The following is a 22244-nucleotide window of genomic DNA, read 5'->3' as shown; positions in this document are numbered from 1 at the left end:
GAATAGCAGCCTCTTGGACAACAGCCCTCCATCTCTATCCTTAATAGATAAGATATTGCTTTTGACCTGCTGGACTTTTATGCCGAAGGGCCAGCAATTGACTAGCTTTATTGCCCGATTTAAAACTACTTCTGTGTAACCCTTTCCAGCTAAAATTTAATCTTATCATCAAGGGCTCCTAAAGCCCCTCTAAAGTGGAAGAGTTGCCTAGTTGGGAACTGAGTTTGATTCCCACTTCAGCTCCTTGTGACTCTGAGCAATTCACTTAACCCTCTATTGCCGCTGGTACAAATAAGTACCCTGAATATACTATCCAGCTGATTTTCGAAAGAGATCGCCGCCCATCTTCTGACACAAATCGGGAGATGGGCGGCGATCTCCTGAATCCGCCCAAATCGGCATAATCGAAAGCTGATTTTGGGCGGCTTCAACTGTGTTCCATCGTGGGGCCGGCGAAAGTTGAAAGGGGGTGTGTCGGCATGGTAGCGAAGGCGGGAAGAGGGCGAGCGTTGAGATGGCTGGCTTCACCCGATAATGGAAAAAAGAAAGCCGGCCGTCAGGAGAATTTGGTCCGTTTTATTTGGACCCTTTTTTTTTAGGTCCAAGTCCCAAAAAACTGCCCCAACTGACCAGACGTAAGTTCCTTACGTCAGACGAGGGCGGGCCAGGGAGGAAAGGAGGGAAGTCCGAAGGGAGGCGATCAGCTGTTGCCTGCTGCAGTGCCTTCACACGGAGGTGAGAGGCGCTGTGAGGGCCTGGTTCGGTGGCAGACGGAGGGGGTGGGTGGAGGGGGGGAGCGGCGGGGGCAGGGCCACGGGGGTGCGGAGGATGGTGGGGAGGCAGGGGCTGCAGGAAGCTGTCATTTCAATGCAGGGGGGAGCAGCGTCGTCGTCGGAAGGGGAAAAAAAGCCAAGTGCACGTCAGGGACATCCTTGAAGGACGTTCATGTTAGGCACTTTAGAAGGACGTCCCTGACGAGCATTTGGGACACGCAGCTTGTTCTTTTTTTTTTTTTTTTTTTTTTTACATGGGTGTAGGTGCTTTCCCACCGGTCTCCATGGGTCCGTTCACAGCAGCCCCATCCTAACAAGAGGTGCAGACCTCACGTTAGGTTTTTCCACGGTAAGGGGAATTGGTGAACATTAGCGCATCTCATTATAATAGCCTTGCAACGGTAGTGCAGCTCATTATAATAGCTTTTGGATCATTTGCATTCTGTTTTCATTAGCTGCTACTGTGATCGGAAAATGGCCTTTGTGCAAGCCAAGGTTTACTACTTGCTCGTTAATGGCTCGTTAAGTTTAGTGCATCTGGCCCTAAGTGTAGATAGTAACAACATTTACAACTGTAAAATTCCATATTGAAATTCCAAGCAGTACTGAGAAAACAGTAAAAAAACTCTAGGGAGGTTACTTTTTTTTGCCTCACCCTGTAGAAATAGAGTACCTCTGGTAATTATAAGTAATTAGACTAATTAGATAAGAGAAAGAAGGAAGAAGAGAAAGCAGAGAAAGAAAGAATAAATGTCTACTCTTTTCTCATTTCCACTATCCAAGGTGTATTGTAAGCCACTTTGAGCCTGCAAAGAGGTGGGAAAATGTGGGATACAAATGCAATAAAAAAAAAAAAAATAAATAAGTGAAAGAAAGATTCATAGTTATAGAGAATTAGTTTCTATCAAGGAGGGGAAAGTAAATCCCCCTCGGGAAAAACCATAGGCCATTGGACGGATCTGAAACTCTCTCTCCAAGTCTAGTTTTTTCAGAGTTCCTTTGTCTGCAGCGTGGTTTTATAGGCTGTTGTGAACATCCACCTCTCCTCTACCCTGGACCAGTCATAGGTGCTGCATATTGACTGGAGACTTGTAATTGGGACTTTCATATGTGCTGGAAGCTTGCAGTTGGTCCTTGCCATACCTTTTCTCCGTAACTTATTTTCATAAGAGGATATTTATTTATTTATTTATTGCATTTTTACCCCACATTATCCCACCTTTTTGCAGGCTCAATGTGGCTTACAGGATGTTAATATGATATAGTCATTACATGAAACTAGATGCAGTCGATAATAAGCTGAAGGTAGAAGAGGATTTGGATGGGAGGAATAGGGTATGATCATGTGAGAGGTGTTTTACAGCACATGGGTGATTAGAAGGAGTGGTTTGTTTCATTGAGGATGTCTTTTGTAGGCCTTGTCGAAGAGGTGTGTCTTCAAAGATTTGCGAAAGCTGGTTAAGTTGTTCGTGGTTTTCAGGGCCATGGGTAGTGCATTCCATATCTGTGTGCTTTTGTACGCAAAGGTAGTAGCGTATGCCTGTTTGTATTTAATTCCTTTACAGCTGGGGAAGTTCAGGTGGAGGAACTTGCGGGCTGATCTTCTGGCGTTTCTGGGCGGTAGGTCTACTAGGTTTAGCATGTAGAGTGGGGCTTCTGCGTGAATGATTTTGTGTACGGTCGTACAGATCTTGAACTCAGTTCGTTCCTTGAGCGGGAGCCAGTGCAGTTTCTCTCTTATGGGCTTCGCACTTTTGTATTTGGTTTTTCCAAAGATGAGTCGGGCTGCGGTGTTCTGGGCTGTTTGGAGTTTTTTAATGGTCTGTTCTTTACAGCCTGCGTACAGAGCGTTGCAGTAGTCCAGGTGACTTATCACTAGCGACTGTACTAGGGTGCGGAAGATGTTTCTTGGGAAAAAAGGTTTTATTCTTTTGAGTTTCCACATCGAGTAGAACATTTTTTTCGTTGTGTTCTTCACATGGGTGTCAAGTTTGAGGTTTCGATCGATGGTAACTCCAAGAAGTTTCAGATTTCTGAATAGGGAGAGTGCAGTAAGGTGTGGTTATGGTAGGGTAGTTGTTTGTGTTGTATTGGGAAGTGAGAACTAGACATTGAGTTTTTTCCGCATTCAGTTTTAGCTGGAATGAGTCCGCCCAAGAGTGCATGATTTGGAGGCTCTGATTGATCTTGTTGGTTATTTCGTTTAGGTTGTTTTGAATGGGATGTGGATCGTGACATCATCCGCATATATGTAGGGGTTCAGGTTCTGATTGGCTAGTAGTTTGGCTAGTGGTACCATCATCAGGTTGAAAATAGTTGGCGAGAGGGGGGGATCCCTGAGGAACTCCGCATTCCGGTGTCTAGGGTGGTGATCTGTCATTGTTCGTTGTTACTTGGTAGGATCTGGTGGTGAGGAATCCTTTGAACCAGTTGAGAGCTGGGCCTCCGATTCCGAAATATTCTAACAGGTGTAGTAGTATTCCATGGTCTACTATGTTGAAAGCACTAGACATGTCGAATTGTAGTACGAGTATGTTCTTACCGGTTTGCAATTGTTTTTTTGAATGAATTCATTGCTGACACAAGTACAGTTTCAGTGCTATGATTTGATCTAAATCCTGATTGGGACTCATGTAGGATTGAATGTTTGGTTAGGTATTCCGTGAGTTGTTTTGTCACTATGCCCTCCATCATTTTTGTAATGAGCGGGATAGAAGCAACTGGCGGTAGTTTGTTAGGTCCATTGTGCTTTACTTGGCATCTTTTGGCAGTGGAGTGAGAAGGATATTTCCTTTGTCCATGGGGAATTTAGGAGTATGTAGTTTATTTGGTTCATGAGGTGTTTTTTTTTTAATTGTTTGGGGGCGTCTTTTAATAGGCTAATAGGGCAGATGTCAGTTTGCATTGAGATTTGGCGTATTTTCCGAGCCAGTGTGTAAAGTTCGTCTACTGAAATCAAGTCAAAGTCGGTCCATGATCGGTCGGCTGGATATTCCCCAGCTTTCGGGTCTAAGCATTCAAGGATGCTTGTGTACTCAGTGGTGTTGCTCGGTATCATGTGTCGGAGCTTTATGATTTTTTCCTTGAAATAATTTGCTAGGTAGTTGCCGATGGGGTTTCTGTACAATTTGAAGTGACCTTTGTGGTATTTAGGAGATTGTTTACAAGTGCGAAGAGTTTATGCGTGTCCTTGTAATTTGGTCCTATTATAGTACTGTAATGCATTCTTTTGGTTTGTCTGATTTTGTATTTGTATTTTCTTTGCGACTGTTTCCACTCTTTGAATGTGTGTTCGTCTTTTTTTTTTTTCTCCAAGCTCTTTCTAGTCTTCTAACCTGTGTTTTTAGGTCTTTCAGTTCTTCGTTGAACCAAGGGGTTGAGCTTTTCCTATGTGAGGTTCTAGTTTGGAGTGGTGCTATCTCGTCTAGAACTGTTTTGCATCTGTTGTCCCATTCTTGTAAAAATTGGGGTGAGTCTGTAGTTGTTGTCCATTCGTCGGTGTATGTTTGTTGCCAAAATTTTATGGGGTCTATCTTGCCTCTTGTGGTATATGTTCTTTTTTCTTGCTTTTGTTGTGTCTCTTTTGTTTTCCAAAGGAGGGAAGTGTTTGCCTTGTAATGGTCTGACCATGGTATGGCTGTCCATTTTGTGTCTTTTATTCTGAGGTTCGCTTCTGATGAAAATTTGTGGGTTATGATGTCTAATGAATGTCCTTTCTTGTGGATGGGTTGCATGTTAGGCCAGTGGATCTCCCATACAAAGGTCACAGAACAGAGAGAAAGCAGAGAAAGAAATAATAAATGTCTACTCTCTTCTCATTTCCACTATCCAAGATGTATTGTAAGCCACTTTGAGCCTGCAAAGAGGTGGGAAAATGTGGGATACAAATGCAATAAAAAAAAAATAATAATAAATAAGTGAAAGAGAGATTCATATTTATAGAGAATTAGTTTCTATCAAGGAGGGGAAAGTAAATCCCCCTCGGGAAAAAACCATAGGCCATTGGACGGATCTGAAACTCTCTCTCCAAGTCTAGTTTTTTCAGAGTTCCTTTGTCTGCAGCGTGGTTTTATAGGCTGTTGTGAGCATCCACCTCTCCTCTACCCTGGACCAGTCATAGGTGCTGCATATTGACTGGAGACTTGTAATTGGGACTTTCATATGTGCTGGAAGCTTGCAATTGATCCTTGCCATACCTTTTCTCCGTAACTTATTTTCATAAGAGGATATATTAATTCCTTCATGTGGCTGATAGGAAAAGAGAGATGGGGGATGGGAAATAGTGCAGTATACCTGAAGCAAACTCCATTTACAGGAATTAGAGAGAATTAAGTCTTTTATTTACTCACCCACCAGCACAGCATCAGACATCAGTTTCAAGTTATAACAAACTTACAAAATCTAACAATAGCCTGCTTCCTTAGTGACCATGCTATGCACTGCTACATGGAAAGTCCATGGTTTCATATCAGACTTGAGCCTTCTGCCCCCCTGGGATGGCTAAGACTCTGGATGCTGTGGAGGTAATATTCACAGCCCCTGGTGTGCAGGGAGATATTCTTGTTATGTAGTGGTAGTACCTAGTGGCTTGATTACAGGCTGCTTGAAGGAGCTGTGGTGCCTTTTCCCAGCCAAGGAGTGTTGCTGTGATGGCTGTATTAGAGGAAGCTGGAAAGGGATATGAAATGGAGGAAAATTCTCTGGGTAGTTGCAAATGAAGGCTCTTGCTATGTTCTGAATGAGCTGGAGGAAACTGTTCAGTCACACCCCACCAGAAACCCTCCTACCATATATGTATGGACACCTACAGATATATACAAACACATACATTGAGATCTCTTGAAGATCGTCTTTTTATAGTCACTTTTCCTATGCTTTTCTTTTACCCAATTTGCTCTCGTTCGTTCTCACCTGCTGTTGTCTTCTTTCCCTGCTTTTCTCCTCCTCCCCTCCCAACCCTTGATGCAGATGGTGCTGAGCCAAACTCCAGCAAGCTTCTGGGGATACCATTGACAGAAGGACCCACAGCAGAGGCTGAAGTGGCAGGCCCACCTGGAGTTCACCCACAAACCATGATGTTGGCGATCTCACCTGGGACAAGATTGATGTGGTGCTGCCCCAGTCTGACAAACTCCGTCTGCTGGTGCTAGCAGGGATTCCACACAGCATGAGACCGCAGGTAGGGGGAAGGAGAAGCAGGGACTGCAGATAGGACTGTAAGCCATTGGAGAGGAGAATGAACATTCTAGGGTCCCAGTGAGGAGCAGAGTGGAGGTTTGCAGAGAAATGAGGGTCCCTAGATTGTAGAGTTGAGGGTTACAAGTAGAAGTTGGGGCCTGTCCCTCACTCACCAACTGAGAGGGCAATTTTTAATCTAAGGGGGTTAGTTTCAGGCTGCAAACACATTTTCAAAGGAAAACGGGGGGCACTGCTGAGAATGCACAGCATACCCACTTATAGCTGCAGTCACATGGGGAGGGGGATGCTAGGGTGAGGGGACAGTCTTCAAAGAACAATTTTTACATGGACAAAACTTTTGAAAATTGTCTGTTGAAGGTCAGAACTGTCCAGCTCCACTACTGTCTTGTTCAAGAAACATTCATCAGAATCACAGTTCTAAAACTCTCAAGATGCCAAGAATGTTTTAGTAGGGGCTGGTTAACTGGTGAGGCCTGTGCCCTCCATGGATGCATATAGGCTCATGGAGGAAGGGAAGATGGCTGGCCCTACTGTGGTGGCCTTGTCAACCAAGGAGTAACAGGATGCATCTTGGAGAAGGCCTTGCCACCAGGCGATGGGGTAATGAGCATGCGGTCTAGGTAAAGGGAGGAGTGAAGTGGAAACCATTGGAAGGAAGAAGGGAAAAACAAAAGTGATCAGATAAAGAAATATTGTGATTTGCTTCTAAAAATAAGAACTAGCTGTTTTTTTTCTTTTTGACCTTTTTATGATGAAGTGCATTTGTGTGAGCTCCTTTTAGCAAATATAAGAGTTGTTGCTTTTGGCTTTACCATAAGCTGTACTATTCACAGATAAAGGGCTTTCATGGAAGGATGTGCATTATTAGATTGAGAAGTATGTGCGTTACCCCCAATCTGATCATCTGCTCAGTTGATTTAAATGTAGAGGGGCTTAGGTAGAAGCGCTGTACAAAATAAATTAACATCGAAAATAATGCATCTGGCTGTCATTCCCTCCCACCGACACAGCTCTGGATGCGACTTTCAGGAGCGCTGCAGAAGAAGAGAAACTCAGAGATGTCGTATCGGGATATTGTGAAGAATAGCTCCAATAATGAAACCATCGCCGCCAAGCAGGTGAACTGGGACTAGAGCTGGGGTGGGAGGAATGCCACAGTCCCATTTTATAATCCAGGGACATAGCAGATCTCAGTGGTATGACAGTTTGTACATGGGAGATGATATTCAATTCTGCTTCTTTTTCATTCCTTCTTCCCCCTCAGTATGAGTAGAATAGAGGAATCAGTCATCCTTACATTGTCATGCAGTGCAAGCAGATTAGGGCAGGTTGAGAATATTTTGAGGGGGATATAAGGGCTCAGTATCCTCACTCTAGCATTCCTGGGCAGCCCCTCTGCTGTCTCCTTTTTCACATATGTTGCTTTAGTGCTTAAAAGGGCAGCCGTTGACCTAGCAGATGCTTTGCTATAGTGAGGTTTCTGTGGCTCTGGAGGGCTTGGATAGTGTCTGGACACTGTCTAGGCAGTGAAGAATATTACAGTGCTATTTAACAGGCCTAAACTAGACATATAAATTATCTGGGTAGCAGTTGAATATCACTGCTATCTGGATAAGTTTTTTGGTCCCATCTTGCCCCACTCCAGAAACGGCCCACAAATAGGCGGATAATATTGGACTATTTATCAGTGTAAACAGCCCAATATTATCTGTATATTTTTTGATAATATGTAGATACAGTAATTTGTGCATTCACCAGATGCCAGAAAATGCACAATTGCCTTCAAATATTGACCTGATTAATCTTCAGACTAAAACTTACAGAAACGGAAGGTATAGCTAAACATTGCCCAGATAATTAATTTCATTTTTCAGAATTTCAGCTTGTACTTTTAGGGACTGCGAGTGAGGCCAGAATTTTTGTGCTGAGTCTGTTTTGTTCTTTTCAGATTGAGAAGGACTTGCTGCGCACCATGCCTAGCAACGCTTGCTTCTCCAATATGAACAGCATTGGCGTCCCACGGTTACGGCGCATTTTGCGTGGCTTGGCATGGCTGTACCCAGAGATTGGGTACTGCCAAGGAACAGGCATGGTAAGAAGCACTGGATTTGTATTTTAGATTTAATTGTTCTCTTTTTTTTTTTTCCCAATTCTGAGCTCAAGGCAATTTACAGTTCAGGTACAATAGGAAGCTCCCTACCTCAGAGGACTTAGTCTTAGTTGGTACCCGGTGCAGTGGTAGTGAAATGACTTGCCCAAGGTCATTGGAAGGATGGAAGGTCCTGGCTGTGGCAAGGAGCAGTGAAAGAAAAAACCCCAAAACAAAACAGAAAGCAGGCACTGGAAGTCCAAACAATTCTTTATTCGTACAGACCCGACGTGGCCACGTTTCGCCAATTAAGGCTGCATCAGGGGTAATAACATAAACAGCTAACCAGGGACAAAGAAAGCCTTAGCATGGATAGCACAACTGATCTTTCAAGATGACTTCAGCAGTGGTTCCTTCACAGAAGTGGAGCAGCAGCTTCAATCCTCTGTATGATCAGTTGTGCTATCTGGGCTAAGCCTTTCTTTGTCCCTGGTTAGCTGTTTTATGTTATTACCCCTGATACAGCCTTAATTGGCAAAAGGTGGCCACGTCGGTTCTGTACGAATAAAGAAACTGTTTGGACTTCCAGGGTCTGCTTTTTGTTTTTTCTTCTGTCACCGCTAGACACTCAGTGCCTCCTTGCTATTCCAAGGAGCAGTGAAAGGCCAACACCAGTACATTTTTGTTGCTTTAAGCCATTGGGTAGATAGAAACACAAAAACATGACGGCAGATAATAGCCAAATGGCCCATCCAGTCTGCCCATCCACTGCAATCACTATCTCCTCCTTTCCCTAAGAGATCCCACTTGCCTGTCCCATGCTTTCTTAAATTCAGACACAGTCCTCGTCTCCTCCACCGGGAGGTGATTACACGCATCCACCACCCTTTCTGTGGAAAAGTATTTTCTAAGATTACTCCTAAGCCTATAACCTTTTAACTTCATTCCAGAGTTTTCCTTCATTTGAAGGAGGCTCACCTCCTGTACATTAATGCCACAGAGGTATTTAAATGTCTCTATCATATCCCCTCTCTCCTGCCTTTCTTCCATTGTATACGTATTGAGAGCCTTAAGTCTGTCCCCATATTCTTTATGAAAGAGGCCACTGACCAGTTCTGTAGCTGCCCTCTGTACCGACTCCATCCAGTTTATTATATCTTTTCGTAGGTGTGGTCTGCAGAATTGCATGCAGTATTCTAAATGGGGCCCCACCACAGACTTATGAGGGCACTATCACCTTTTTTTTTTTTTCGTGCTGGTCATTCATCTCCTTATGCACCCGAGCATCCTTCTAGCTTTGACCATTGCCTTTTCTACCTCGTTGGTCACTTGAGATTATCCAACAAAATCACCCCAAGTCTCTCTCTTCTTTCGTACACAGAAGTACTTCACCCCTATACTATACATTTTCCTTGGATTTTTGCAACCTAAGTGTATGACCCTGCATTTTTTAGCATTAAATCTTGAGTTGAATAAGAACGTGCATTACACTGAGGGGTTGGTGCACTAAAGTGCACTCAGGCTTTGTACACTAAAGCTGTGCTAATTGCACCAATTTTTGTGGTGCATGATGCAGAAAAGGTTTGCACACCAGCTTAACCCCCTGCAAATCCTCAGTGCATGGCCCATTAAAAAAAAAAGTGGTGTTAAGGCTAATTCACAATTCAGTGCAGATGCAGAGAAGTGTGCAGAAGAATGAAAGTCTGAACACAACACTGGGGCCACAACATCGAGTCAGAGGAGGCATAGAGGCAACTTTGTCCTGGTTTTAAAACAGAGGGTGATCTGAGGTGAAATGCGGCATTACCTCAGATCACCATCTGCTTTGAATACCCCTGGACCTCCCCATCATCCTGACCCCAGAGATGACCCCTCAATCCTCCAAGATCCAGAACATAAGCATAATGGTGGTCTAGTGGATCCAAACCCTCCTGTGCACCTGGAAGATAGAAGGCACTTGCTCCTGCTCCATGCTGCCATCTTGCAAAATGGTGACCTCACATGATGCATTTTGGGATGCATAGCTTGGGGATAATCTGTTCTATCATGGTTCCAGGGATTCCTGACAAGATCATATAGGGTAAAAATGCAAGGTGATGTTTTTGACCCATGGGACTCGGTTTGCAGAGTGCTGCAGGGGTCTCCTCTCTCGCCCGCATTGTTCAATATCCTTATGCAACCCCTGGCAAATTATTTGGGTTCACTTCAGATGCAGAGGATATCACTGTGCTAATATCTTTTACCCCAGGTAACCCGAGTCACGAGTCAATTTGTTACACTGTCAGCAGTTGAAAGCTGGGTGCATTCATTTAAACTAAAGTTAAATAAAGAAAAAACTAAGTTCCTTTGGATTGGCCCACTGACGTTTCTAAAAGATAATTCCATCATCAAGGTTGATAATTTTAATCTAAAACTTGATTCAATTTCAAGAATATTAGCATAGAACTAGATTATTAACCTGAGCGCTAAGAGAAAGTTGACTAAGTGGTCACCAAATCTTTTTTCTTGCATAAAAACTGCGAGTTATTCGCAAGTATTTTGACCTACCAATTTTTCATCTGGTGGTTCAATCCTTATTACTCTCAACTCTGGGTTACTGTAATTCTTATCTATATAGGTTGTTCAAAATCTTTAAAAGAAAGCTGCATAGAGTACAAAATGCTGCAATTAGAGTAATATATGAGGCAAATAAGTATGATTCTAATTCCCCTCTTATGTTACAGTTTTATTGGTTACCAATAGAGGCTAGGGTGCAGTTTAAAATATTGGTCTTAACTTACAAAGCTTTTCATGGCCACTTCACAGGTTACCTAACTGAACATTTTGTTTTCTTTAATAGAAATCATAATAGATGTACTAGGAATCTTTATATGTTAGGTTTTCCGCACTGTTCGTAAAGTAAAAGCATTGTAACCCTTTCAGTCTTCTTTAACATATCAAGCTGCCTCTAGCTGGAATTCTCTACCCTTCTCTCTTAGGCAAATGAGGCATTATTTCTCGTTCAGGAGGTTATTGAAGACTTTTCTTTTCCAGAAGTACTTCTATAAATTTTGTACTTTATTTTTTATTTTTTTTTCTGATTATTGTGTAGTCATTTGAGAATTCTCCTTTTCTTTTTTATATATTATCTGCTCTGAACTCATTGGTTGTAGCAGACTATAAGATCCCAATATAAATATACATGCCAAACAAGGGTGTGTTTTGCTTTGTTTGGTAGAGTCTGCCAATAAGGTAAAAATACCCTTGTTTGGCAGATTGACCCTGCACTTTGCGGGGTTAGGTGCAGCCATTTTTCAAGATGAAAGTGTGGGGACATGATTTGAATAGGCATCATTCCTTCCTCCTATCTTCCAGGTGCCTGTGGTTGTGGTAGGGGATCCACTAGACCACCATTGAGTTGTTTTGGGGCTTGGGTAGAGCTATTTTTATGGGGCATGTTGGGGGAGTTGGAACCTGAACATAAGACCCAAACTGGGTCAGATCAATGGTCAATCTAGCCCAGTATCCTGTTTCCAAACAGTGGCCAAGCCAGGTCACAAGTACCTGGCAGAAACCCAATTAATAGCAACATTCCATACTATCTAGGACTTTTCTGATCTCTCCCTTCCTGTCTGTGGTGTGGCCCAGTCTCTGCTCATGCACTGGCAGCAAAGGAGGTATTTGCAGCAAACAGCTACCCTGAGGTATTCGCTGTTTTTAGACAGCACACACTTCTTAACACGGCATCAATTTGCATGCTGTTGATTTATTACATCATGGAGCTAAAATTTTGTGTTAGTCTTGTGTTAGGAAGCCATGTGCCAAATGTCAGCGCGTCTAATGCAAGTTTACCACATCGGCCCCGGACTGTGATGAAGTCGGGGTTTAAGTTCAGTTTTGGCTATTTTTTTTCCAGTACCTTATTAATCTTTTGATCATCCTTCTCACTTAGAAGACATCCTACATTGCACTAACTGGAGATGCTGTGGGGTCAGAGCTGATATGCAGCGGCACGCTCCTGCTAAATGCTGACTAATATCTGCTCCTGACCCTCTTGGCACTATTTAACAGAATGATACCAATTAGGGGATAATGCTTATTAACCTAGAGTCTCTGTTAACATCTATTACAAAAGGACTCCACTATTCTTTCAATATCACAAAAGAATTTATTACATTGCAGTACCACCCTATAACAACTGACACTGCTACCTAATATTAAAAACCCACTCATTCATCCTTTCATTCGTTTGTGCCCCGCCCTTGAGGGAGCTTCAATTTGGCGTGCAGCCGTTCTGAAGATTAAAAATGTGATGGTGGTTCCTCCTGAGGAAGAATTGTGAAATGCGGTCCAGCATCGGGGAACCGGCATAAACAGGAGAACTATATGATGGATGAACAAGTTGATCACTGAGCACACAGCACCTGTACCGTGATAAATATAGTTGGTTTGATGTGTTATAAGTAGCCAACAGAGCGTGCTCACGAACTGTGTTTACATTTGGGAGGCCAGTCACCCGGCATTTGAGTATAAACTGTTTACAACAGCCTAGCAGAAGGCTTGGCATTATAAGGACTATTATTATTGTGCTGGGAGACTGATTTGTGCCTCATAGTTTTGCTGCATAACACAGAATGTAATTGATGTAAAATATAAGTATCATCAAGTAACAGCTTATGTTGGCTGTTCAGAATGTAAGAGTGGAGGATTTATATTTAGATACAGGTGGTGTGCGTTGAATGAAAGGATGAGTGAGTGGGTTTTTTAATATTAGGTAGCAGTGTCAGTCGTTATAGGGTGGTACTGCAATGTAATAAATTATTTTGTGATATTGAAAGAATAGTGGAGTCCTTTTGTAATAACTATTTAACAGAGCCAGAGTCCCCAGTCAATTAGCACTGAATATCTTACCTTTCAAGTTTAAACCAAAACAGAACAAGTAAATTATGAGTTTGTATTATGTAGTTTGTCTGCTGTCTTTCTCTTTCACACTTAGACTCTTGGTATTCTGATCTAATCCCACTGCTGCTTCTTGTGATCTTGGGCAAGTCACTTAACCCTCTATTGCCTCTGGTACAGACTTAAATTATATATAGGGGACAAATACGTACTGTGCCTGAATGTATTTTGTTTTGAACTACTACTGGAAAGGCATGAGCTGAATTCACATACCTCTCCTTCCCTTAACAAATCATAAAATCCTGAACGTGTATAAGAATCCAGCCTGCACCTCTCATACCTCCCAACCCCAGCATCTCTTGGAATTTTCCCCTGGCACTGAATGCTCTCTTTCCTAGGTGGCTGCCTGCTTGTTGCTTTTTCTGGAGGAAGAAGATGCTTTCTGGATGATGTGTGCCATTATTGAGGACCTGGTACCTGCCTCCTATTTCAGCACCACATTGATGGGCGTGCAGACAGATCAGCGTGTGCTGCGCCACCTCATTGTCCAATACCTGCCTCAACTAGACAAACTTCTGCAAGAGCATGATATTGGTGAGAGGAGTAAACTGGGATGGGTGTGATGGAGTTAATGGGAGATGGTGGGGGATAAGAGGGTGGCTCCAGCAAGTGTCAGCTGTAACGTGTTCTCTGGGTCCTTGAACTGAGACCCGTAACTCATTTCACATAGGCCACTGAATGGCTTTCAGGGGGTTATGATCAGGGCTCTCAGCCTCCCACAATTTCACATCCATGGGAAGAGCCTCAAAATCAGGTCTTTCCCACATAATTCCATGTTCCCCACAGTTGCTGCGGGAAACAGAGGGCCAGTGTACTGGCAGTACCAGCTGCCCTGCATCCTACTTCCCTGAGGTGCTCTGCTTTTAAACTGTCTTTCACTATCTACTTTTGAGTCTGGACTGTCATGCTTTAAATCATGCAGTTCAAAGTGTAACAATTAGAATCAGAGGGATGAGAGGATGAATACGGTGATGGAATGTGGAGGCAAGAGTGTGTAACAAGATGGAGGGGCAGGCAAGGAAAAGTGAATGAATGAGTTTGGGGATGGGGGAGGCTTGAATGAGTAGATAAGAGGCAAGTAGTAAGATGGAGACGAGAGAATGAGTGGATGGAGAGTAAGACAGAGGATTAGTGGTATTATGGGCTTTGAGTGAGAACTTGAGGGAGGAAGAATGAGTGTGGAGAGAATGAGAGAGATAGATAAGGGGGGATGTGAATTGAAAATGAGAGAAGATATCAGTGTAGGGAGGAGGCATATTATGAGCAGACTATTCCTCTCTCAGATTCTGGACCCCTTTTCACAGTCTCTCTTTCCCCATACTTGGATTTTCCATATCCTCCTCCCCTTTATGCCATTATCCCCTTATACTTTTTTTTTTCCTGAAATACCTTCTCCATTTCCCTCCTCTAAGATTCCCCCCCTTCACATCTTTTCCCTGTACTCTTATCTCTCCTCCCTTCCTAGCACTGATCAATCAAACCCCCTCTCCCCCCCCCCCCCCCCAAAAGGGCCAAATAAAGTAACTGGGCACATAAAAATGCCAGAAAAAGACTTTAAAAAATAAAGTAAAACAAAATAACACCAGTTTAATATGTAACTATATTCAAATTTATGAAAATGTCACATAATTACCACAGAATCTTGCAAGATCTGCTTCAGGAAACTAGGGCTTTGGTTGTGATTTCTCCCCACCCCCCACCAACCTCCACTGGATTTGAACTCTGGTGACTCAGAGGTTAGAGGTTCTGTGTATCTACATCAACTCCTGAGTCATCTAGGCCTCTGGGTGAAAGAAAAGAATCCTGTTAACAAGAACGGTGGGAATGACCAACCAGATGAACCTTTTGCTTAGATTCTTCCCCCAGAGATCACCAGTGACAGCTGTGGGGATGGAGGATAGTATGGTGCAGCTGTTGAAGAGTTGGTACTATCCAGGATTAAAGTCTATTAAAAGCTTCCAACCCTGTGGAAAAAATATAAGCAAAGGCTAAGTGGAATACTAGGCAAATGGAAATCATAAGAGAAGATGTGGAGTGGAACAGGACCTTTGCTATTAGCTTTGTGACGTCTTAAAAGTGAAAGCAAGGTACTGGATATTTCTTCAACTAAAAGAAGGACTAGAGAATACAGAGCAGCCAAAGCAAAACAGTACCAGATATATCCAAAATTGCAAGCTGCTCACAGTAACTTGAGAAATGGGGCCACAGATGTTTCTTGCCATTATCTTGGGGTTTTGATAATAGTTATGGGGGTGGAGGATAATACGGTGAAGTTGTTGAACAGCTGGTACTATCCAGGGTTGGCTGCTGTTAACACCTATTAAAGGTGGTTAAGGGCTGAATTGTAACAAATGTAATAATAATAATTGATTGAGTAGACAGAGCCAGCTTTGTTTTGTTTTGTTTTTTAAAGATGTTGAAAGAAGAAATTGATATAGGGTTATAAGAGAGCCCTAATTGCCAGTCCCTGTTGAGGTGCTGGGAGAGCTAATTAGCATACTTTTTACTTTAGCCTGAGGAAAGGCAGAACTCATTTGTTTAATTTCTTGCTGCTGGAAAAACTGTTGGTATTACTGGGGTCTTGGCATAAAAATATTAAGAATTTGAAGAAAGAGAAATGTTGTAGACTGTTTTAATTGCAGCAAAGTGTTCCCAGGATTCATTATTGGAGTTTCTGGGAAATTTCACCTTGAGTGAGAGAAAATCTAAAAAGAGGCACCCTGTCAAGTTTAATGTCTGTGGAGATGGATTTCCCCATTTCTTAAGAGTGGTGATGAGGTCTTTTTGGGCTGTTATCTGACTCTGGTGGAGCTTCAGTGTTCAATAGTTTGAGCCCCCCTCAACCATGCCCCACTGAAATCTCTGCATGTTATAGATCTGTATAGATGATTCTACCATGGCTGTAAATGGCTACTGACAATTTCAACAATTCCATTAGGCATTTTTGCACTTTCTGCCATCACTGAATATAGATCATTTGCTTGTCATGGAATAGGACTCCTGATGAAGACTTGTTAGCGGAAACACGGACTGTGTTGGGTCCATCTCCAGTCAAGTGCTTTTTCTCTTACCATGAGATGGAGCAAATTTGGCCACTTTTGATCAAGTGTTTTGCTTTTTAAATAAAAGGATTTGTGTATATTTATCCTGGCTCATCTGGTTGGTCATTCCCATCATTTTGGCTTTCCATTGAAATTTGTGGGAGTGTTTGGTTTTCTTTTTGTTGTTGAATCCTGTTAACCAACCAGATTCATACTAGAAGTTTCCCTGCAGTGGCAGTAGGATGGCCATGAACAGAGTAAGGCACAAACTTAATCCGACAGATGTAAAAACTAGGGCTGCAAGTTAATCACAGTTAACTCTGCAATTGATGCATTAAACATTAATTACAATTTAAAAAATGTATCATGTTGCAGCATCTCCTCTAAACATCTTGTCTGCTCTCTTCCATTCCCAACACCAAGCCCTGTCCTTGGCATGATCTGGCATCTTTCTCCCCCACCCCACACCAGTCTACCTTAAAAGTGGTCTTCTATTGAACCCCAGCAGCGGCAGCTTTGCACATATGCTGACCTGTCTCGCCAGTGCAGAAACAGGAAGTGATGTCAGAGAAGGTGGGATGGGCCAGAGGGAAAGCTTTGGAGAAGGTCACAGGCAGTGTATGTGTAACACTGCCATTGCTGGGGACCAACAGAAAACCACCTTTAAGGTAGACCGGTGGTAGTGGGGATTGAGGAAGAACAGATGTTGAACCTTGGGTGGGGGGAGAGGAGTGAGGTGTAGACCCACAAGCAAAACTGGAGGGGCCACTGGTGGAAGGTATGACCAAGACAGTGAACTTCAGCAGCGATGAGAAGTGCTTGGTGCTGCTCACCACTAAGTTTGTCACTGCTCATGGAGGTGGAGGGGAGGGAGGGAGAGCAGCTGGACTATAGGATGGAGGGAGAAGAGAGAGATAATGAACTTGGGGGAAGAAGAGAAGGAGGGAAGGAAGAGAAAAGGAGAGATGTGGATCTGGGGGTAGGAAGGAGGGAGATAATCAGCCCTTTAGGGAAGGAGAATGGGATTTGATTTATCGCCTTTCTGTGGTTACAGTCAAAGCGGTATACGTATTTTGTATCCGGGGCAGTGGAGGGTTATGTGACTTGCCCAGAGTCAGGAGGAGCTGCAGTGGGGAAATAATAAATAATTGTGCAATTAATTGTGATTAAAATTTTTAATCAAATGTCAACCCTCGTAAAATCTCCAAAATAGGCCCAATGTTGCCAGTTCTAAGCAGTGAATTTGTGCACATTTCATGGCTCAAGCAGTGAGGGACAAAAGCTGAGAAGATCTGTTCTTCCATGTTAAAGCAAGTCCCTATTCCTTCCTTTCATTACCACTCAAACTGAGTGCAGGGAAGCTGGCAATTTTTGGGTATATCTCATACTGTGTTTGTTTCCATCTTCTAGAATTGTCGCTGATCACCTTGCACTGGTTCTTGACGGCCTTCGCCAGCGTTGTCCATATTAAGCTGCTACTGCGTATCTGGGATGTCTTCTTCCACCAGGGCTCACTGGTGCTGTTCCAGAGTACTCTGGGCATGCTGCGGATGAAGGTGAGGAGGGTGGCTTGCCTACAGAGGGCTTCAGCACCACGGAGAGAGTTCTCACCTGTTGCTGGGACATGAGCATAAGAAAGGAACCAAACTCAGAGAGGGTGGGAATTTTTGCAGGGGAAGCTCTCAAACCTGGTTTAAAAAAAAATAGGGGTGATTGGGGGGAGTTTTGGGAAGGGAGGGAAGGGGGTGAGGGGGGATTTGGGGAGGGGGAGAGTAGTAGAGGAGTGTAATAGATAGAGGAGAGTTTTGTGGGGGAGGATATAGGTGCAGATATTTAGGGTGGTGGGGTTCTGTTTTGAGGATTAATTGTATTCTTGTTGGGGTTTAAGGAACTGTTATTTTACATGGGGAAATAAAGAAGGGGGGATGGGTCAAAAATTTGATGACTCACTGTAAAAGTTATGTTTATATAGTGACAATTCTATGTTATGTGTTCTTGAAAGTTTATTGATGTGGGTCAACAGGTATTTAAGAGATCTTCAATAAAAATCATTGAAATCAAAAGAAAGGGACCAAACATTATAGCTTGCAGCATGTAGTGGCACCATGTCACTTGAATCATGCAGACTGTGAAGGGACAAAAACATTGTGCCCTTATAGAAAATGTATTTGGTGAATGTGGTAAAGCTGAATCTAACCCTTGCTATGTCTAGAACATGAATCGTTCCTGCTTGGTGTGGAAATTGTTATTCATGATCAGTAAGTCATCATTTTTAAAGGAAGACAAATGTCATGTTTTGGCACAACAGACATAATGCCATCACCTCTTTCCTTAGCATGTCCATCAACCAGCAAATGGAGATGGAGAAACAAAGTATTTCTGTGTGATTCACCCCTTTAGGGTACCATGTAGCCTTAGAATGTTTAGTATTTCTCAGTCTCCAGTGAACGGTAGCAGACAGTCCATGCAGTTCCTAGATGTCTTTACTGTGCTACTCTGAGAGAACTCAGAACAGTGGCACTTTCTATTAGGCACCCTGTTTGCTTCTCTGAGAGAATTTGGCTTGACAGTGCTTGAGAATGTTTGTTTTTTGTCTGTGTGCTACTCTGAGGGAATTCAGAATGGCAGTACTTGAAAATGTGCTGCCTTGATGTTACTGTAGGGAAACTTATCTTGCCGCTTTATAAAGTCTCTTGTCTCTGTTTCTACTCTGAGAGAGCTCAGTTCCATTACAGTTTGAGCATATGCTGCCTGTGTGCTGTTTGAGGATGTTCAGCTGGCGGCACTTTGTTATTGTTTTGCCTGTGAGGTATTCTAAGGAACCACAGATTGCTGGCTCGCTGAGAATACGTGGCTTGTGTGCTGCTCTGAGGGAGCTCAACTCAGCAGCACCTGAAAATATTTGTTTACATGTTATTCCAAGGTATCTCAGTATGTATACCATATACGCTGCTCTGAGGGGACTCGTCAGCACTTTGAAAGTCTTTGCCTGTGTGCTACTCTAAGGCATAAGTACATAAGTATTGCCATACTGGGAAAGACCAAAGGTCCATGGAGCCCAGCATCCTGTTTCCAACAGTGGCCAATCCAGGTCACAAATACCCGGCAAGATCCCAAAAATGTACAAAACATTTTTTCTCCGAGGACAAGCAGGCTGCTTGTTCTCACGACTGGGTTGACGTCCGCGGCAGCCCCCACCAACCGGAAAAAGCTTCGCGGGACGGTCGGCACGCAGGGCACGCCCACCGCGCATGCGCGGCCGTCTTCCCGCCCGTGCGCGACCGCTCCCGCCAGTTACTTTTTTTCCGCGACTGAGAGAGTCGTGTTTTTGCAACTCTCTCGTTTCAGCCGCCGGAATTTTCGACCGCGTTTACGCGGGTCGTCGCTCTTGGCCTTTTCGGCCTCTTCTTCTTCTTTCGTTCGTTTTGTTATCCAAAAAAAAAAAAAAAAAAAAAGAATTTTGCGCGTGTGGAGCACGCGCTCCTCCCTTTTCCCTCGCTTTCTAGCGGGGACGCCTCGTTGCGGCCTAGTGGCCGCTCGGTCGGTTTCAATTTTCGTGGTGTGATTTTAGCCACCATTGCCGACTTTGACTTCGCCGACGCGATTTTTTCCGTCGATGTCCTCGAAGGTCCCGAGTGGATTTAAAAAGTGTGGTCGCTGCGGCCGGCCGATCTCGCAGACCGACACCCACGCTTGGTGCCTCCAGTGCCTCGGGCCGGAGCACAATCTCAAGTCGTGTGCTTTGTGTCTCGGTCTCCGGAAACGGACTCAGGTTGCGAGGCAAGTTCTGCGGGACCGTCTTTTGGAACTTGCGCCGGCCCCTCGACGTCGACCTCGACGGCATCGGTATCGAAGGCCGGTTCTTCGGTACCGGTATCGATGCCCGAGACATCGGCACCGATGGCAGCGACCCCAGGAGAACAGGTCCCGTCGGCCCGCCGGTCCGCCGGCGAGAGTGGGGTAGAGAGACCGCGTGGGCAGTCGGCCCCGGTCACTCCCTCAACTCGTGAGCCACGGGACCGAACCCTGTCGGACCCGGTACCTCGAGACCGAGGGGGATCGACCTCCTCCTCCTCCATGCCCTCCGGCACCGGTGACGTGCACCGGAAGAAGGACAAGAAGCGCCGTCACCGGGAGCCCTCGGTGCCTGAAGAGGAGTCGACGCCGAAGCGTCATCACAGAGAGGAGAGATCTCCGTCGGTGGTGGAGGTACCGACGCGTCGGGGGTTCCGGCACCTCGGTGCCGTCTCCTGGCCCCCAGCAGCTTCTGGCACCGACACCCTTACCGGCCCCACCGCCTTTCTCGGCAGCGGGCCTGGACGAGTGCCTCAGAGCCATCCTTCCGGGGCTCCTGGAAGGGCTGATGCGCCAGGCTGTGCCGGCGCCGGGGGTGCTTGCGCCCTCGGCGCCGATGACTGTGGCGCCGGCGAGCTCTAGCCCGGCGCCGGGGCAGTCGACACCGCCGCCGCTTGCGGTGCCGGTCTCGACAGCCACGCAGGTGGAGTCCCCGTCGATGTCGATGGAGGGAGCTCCGTCCCCGCCGGCGCGGGAGTCCACCGCTCGACGACACCGAGGCCTCGGTGCCTCGACGTCGAGCCGGGCCCGGTACCGGACTCAGCTACATGAGCTAATGTCCGATACCGAGGATGAGGACTCGTGGGGGGAAGAGGAGGACCCGAGATATTTCTCCTCAGAGGAGTCTACGGGCCTTCCCTCGGACCCCACGCCGTCACCGGAGAGGAAGCTCTCACCTCCTGAGAGTCTCTCCTTTGCCTCCTTTGTGCGGGATATGTCTATAAGCATTCCCTTTCCCGTGGTCTCTGTGGAAGAGCCGAGGGCCGAGATGCTCGAGGTCCTCGACTATCCATCACCACCTAGAGAGTCCTCCACGGTACCGCTGCACAATGTCCTGAAGGAGACGCTGCTCCGGAACTGGGTGCGACCATTAACTAATCCCACCATTCCCAAGAAAGCAGAGTCCCAGTACAGGATCCACTCTGACCCAGAGCTCATGCGGCCCCAGTTGCCCCATGACTCAGCGGTCGTGGATTCTGCTCTCAAGAGGGCACGGAGTTCGAGGGATACCGCCTCGGCGCCCCCGGGGCGGGAGTCTCGCACTCTGGACTCATTTGGGAGGAAGGCCTACCAGTCCTCCATGCTCGTGACCCGCATCCAATCTTACCTGCTCTATATGAGCATCCACATGCGGACCAATGTGCAACAGCTGGCGGACCTGGTCGATAAGCTCCCGCCGGAGCAGTCCAGGCCTTATCAGGAGGTGGTCAGGCAGCTGAAGGCGTGCAGAAAGTTCCTGTCCAGGGGGATTTTTGACACCTGTGACGTGGCATCTCGTGCTGCGGCCCAAGGTATAGTGATGCGCAGGCTCTCATGGCTGCGTGCCTCTGACCTGGACAACCGCACCCAGCAGAGACTGGCTGACGTCCCTTGCCGGGGGGATAACATTTTCGGTGAGAAGGTCGAGCAGATGGTGGACCAACTGCATCAGCGGGAAACCGCTCTCGACAAGCTCTCCCACCGGGCGCCTTCAGCACCCGCCCCCACGGGTGGGCGTTTTTCCCGGGCACGGCAGGCTGCACCCTATTCTTTTGCAAAGCGTAGGTACAACCAGCCGGCCCGAAGGCCTCGTCAGGCACAGGGACAGCCCCAGCGCGCTCGTTCTCGTCAACAGCGTGCGCCTAAGCAGCCCCCTGCGCCTCCACAGCAAAAGCCGGGGACGGGCTTTTGACTGGATCCACGGGAACATAGCCGCCCTACAAGTGTCCGTACCGGACGATCTGCCGGTCGGAGGGAGGTTAAAATTTTTTCACCAAAGGTGGCCTCTCATAACCTCCGACCAGTGGGTTCTCCAAATAGTGCGGTGCGGATACGCCCTGAATTTGGCCTCCCTGCCTCCAAATTGTCCTCCAGGAGCTCAGTCTTTCAGCTCCCATCACAAGCAGGTACTTGCAGAGGAACTCTCCGCCCTTCTCAGCGCCAATGCGGTCGAGCCCGTACCACCCGGGCAGGAAGGGCAGGGATTCTATTCCAGGTACTTCCTTGTGGAAAAGAAAACAGGGGGGATGCGTCCCATCCTAGACCTGAGAGGCCTGAACAAATTCCTGGTCAAAGAAAAGTTCAGGATGCTTTCCTTGGGCACCCTTCTGCCAATGATTCAGAAAAACGATTGGCTATGTTCCCTGGATT

At 45.6% G+C, this 22244-nt stretch overlaps 1 protein-coding gene across 1 annotated transcript in view; it reads left to right on the top strand.

Moving 5' to 3' along the window:
- The window catches only part of SGSM3 (small G protein signaling modulator 3), a 160162-nt gene that overhangs the window by 65485 nt on the left and 72433 nt on the right, over positions 1-22244 (top strand). Inside the window, 7 exon segments of the mRNA XM_030210556.1 lie at positions 5742-5791; positions 5793-5840; positions 5842-5952; positions 6983-7090; positions 7921-8064; positions 13338-13533; positions 17451-17596. Coding sequence (XP_030066416.1) covers positions 5742-5791; positions 5793-5840; positions 5842-5952; positions 6983-7090; positions 7921-8064; positions 13338-13533; positions 17451-17596 — 803 coding nt within the window.

Source organism: Microcaecilia unicolor, chromosome 1, assembly GCF_901765095.1.
Source record: "Microcaecilia unicolor chromosome 1, aMicUni1.1, whole genome shotgun sequence".
Taxonomy (NCBI): Eukaryota; Metazoa; Chordata; class Amphibia; order Gymnophiona; family Siphonopidae; genus Microcaecilia; species Microcaecilia unicolor.
This window is presented reverse-complemented; position numbering and strand designations above follow the sequence as displayed.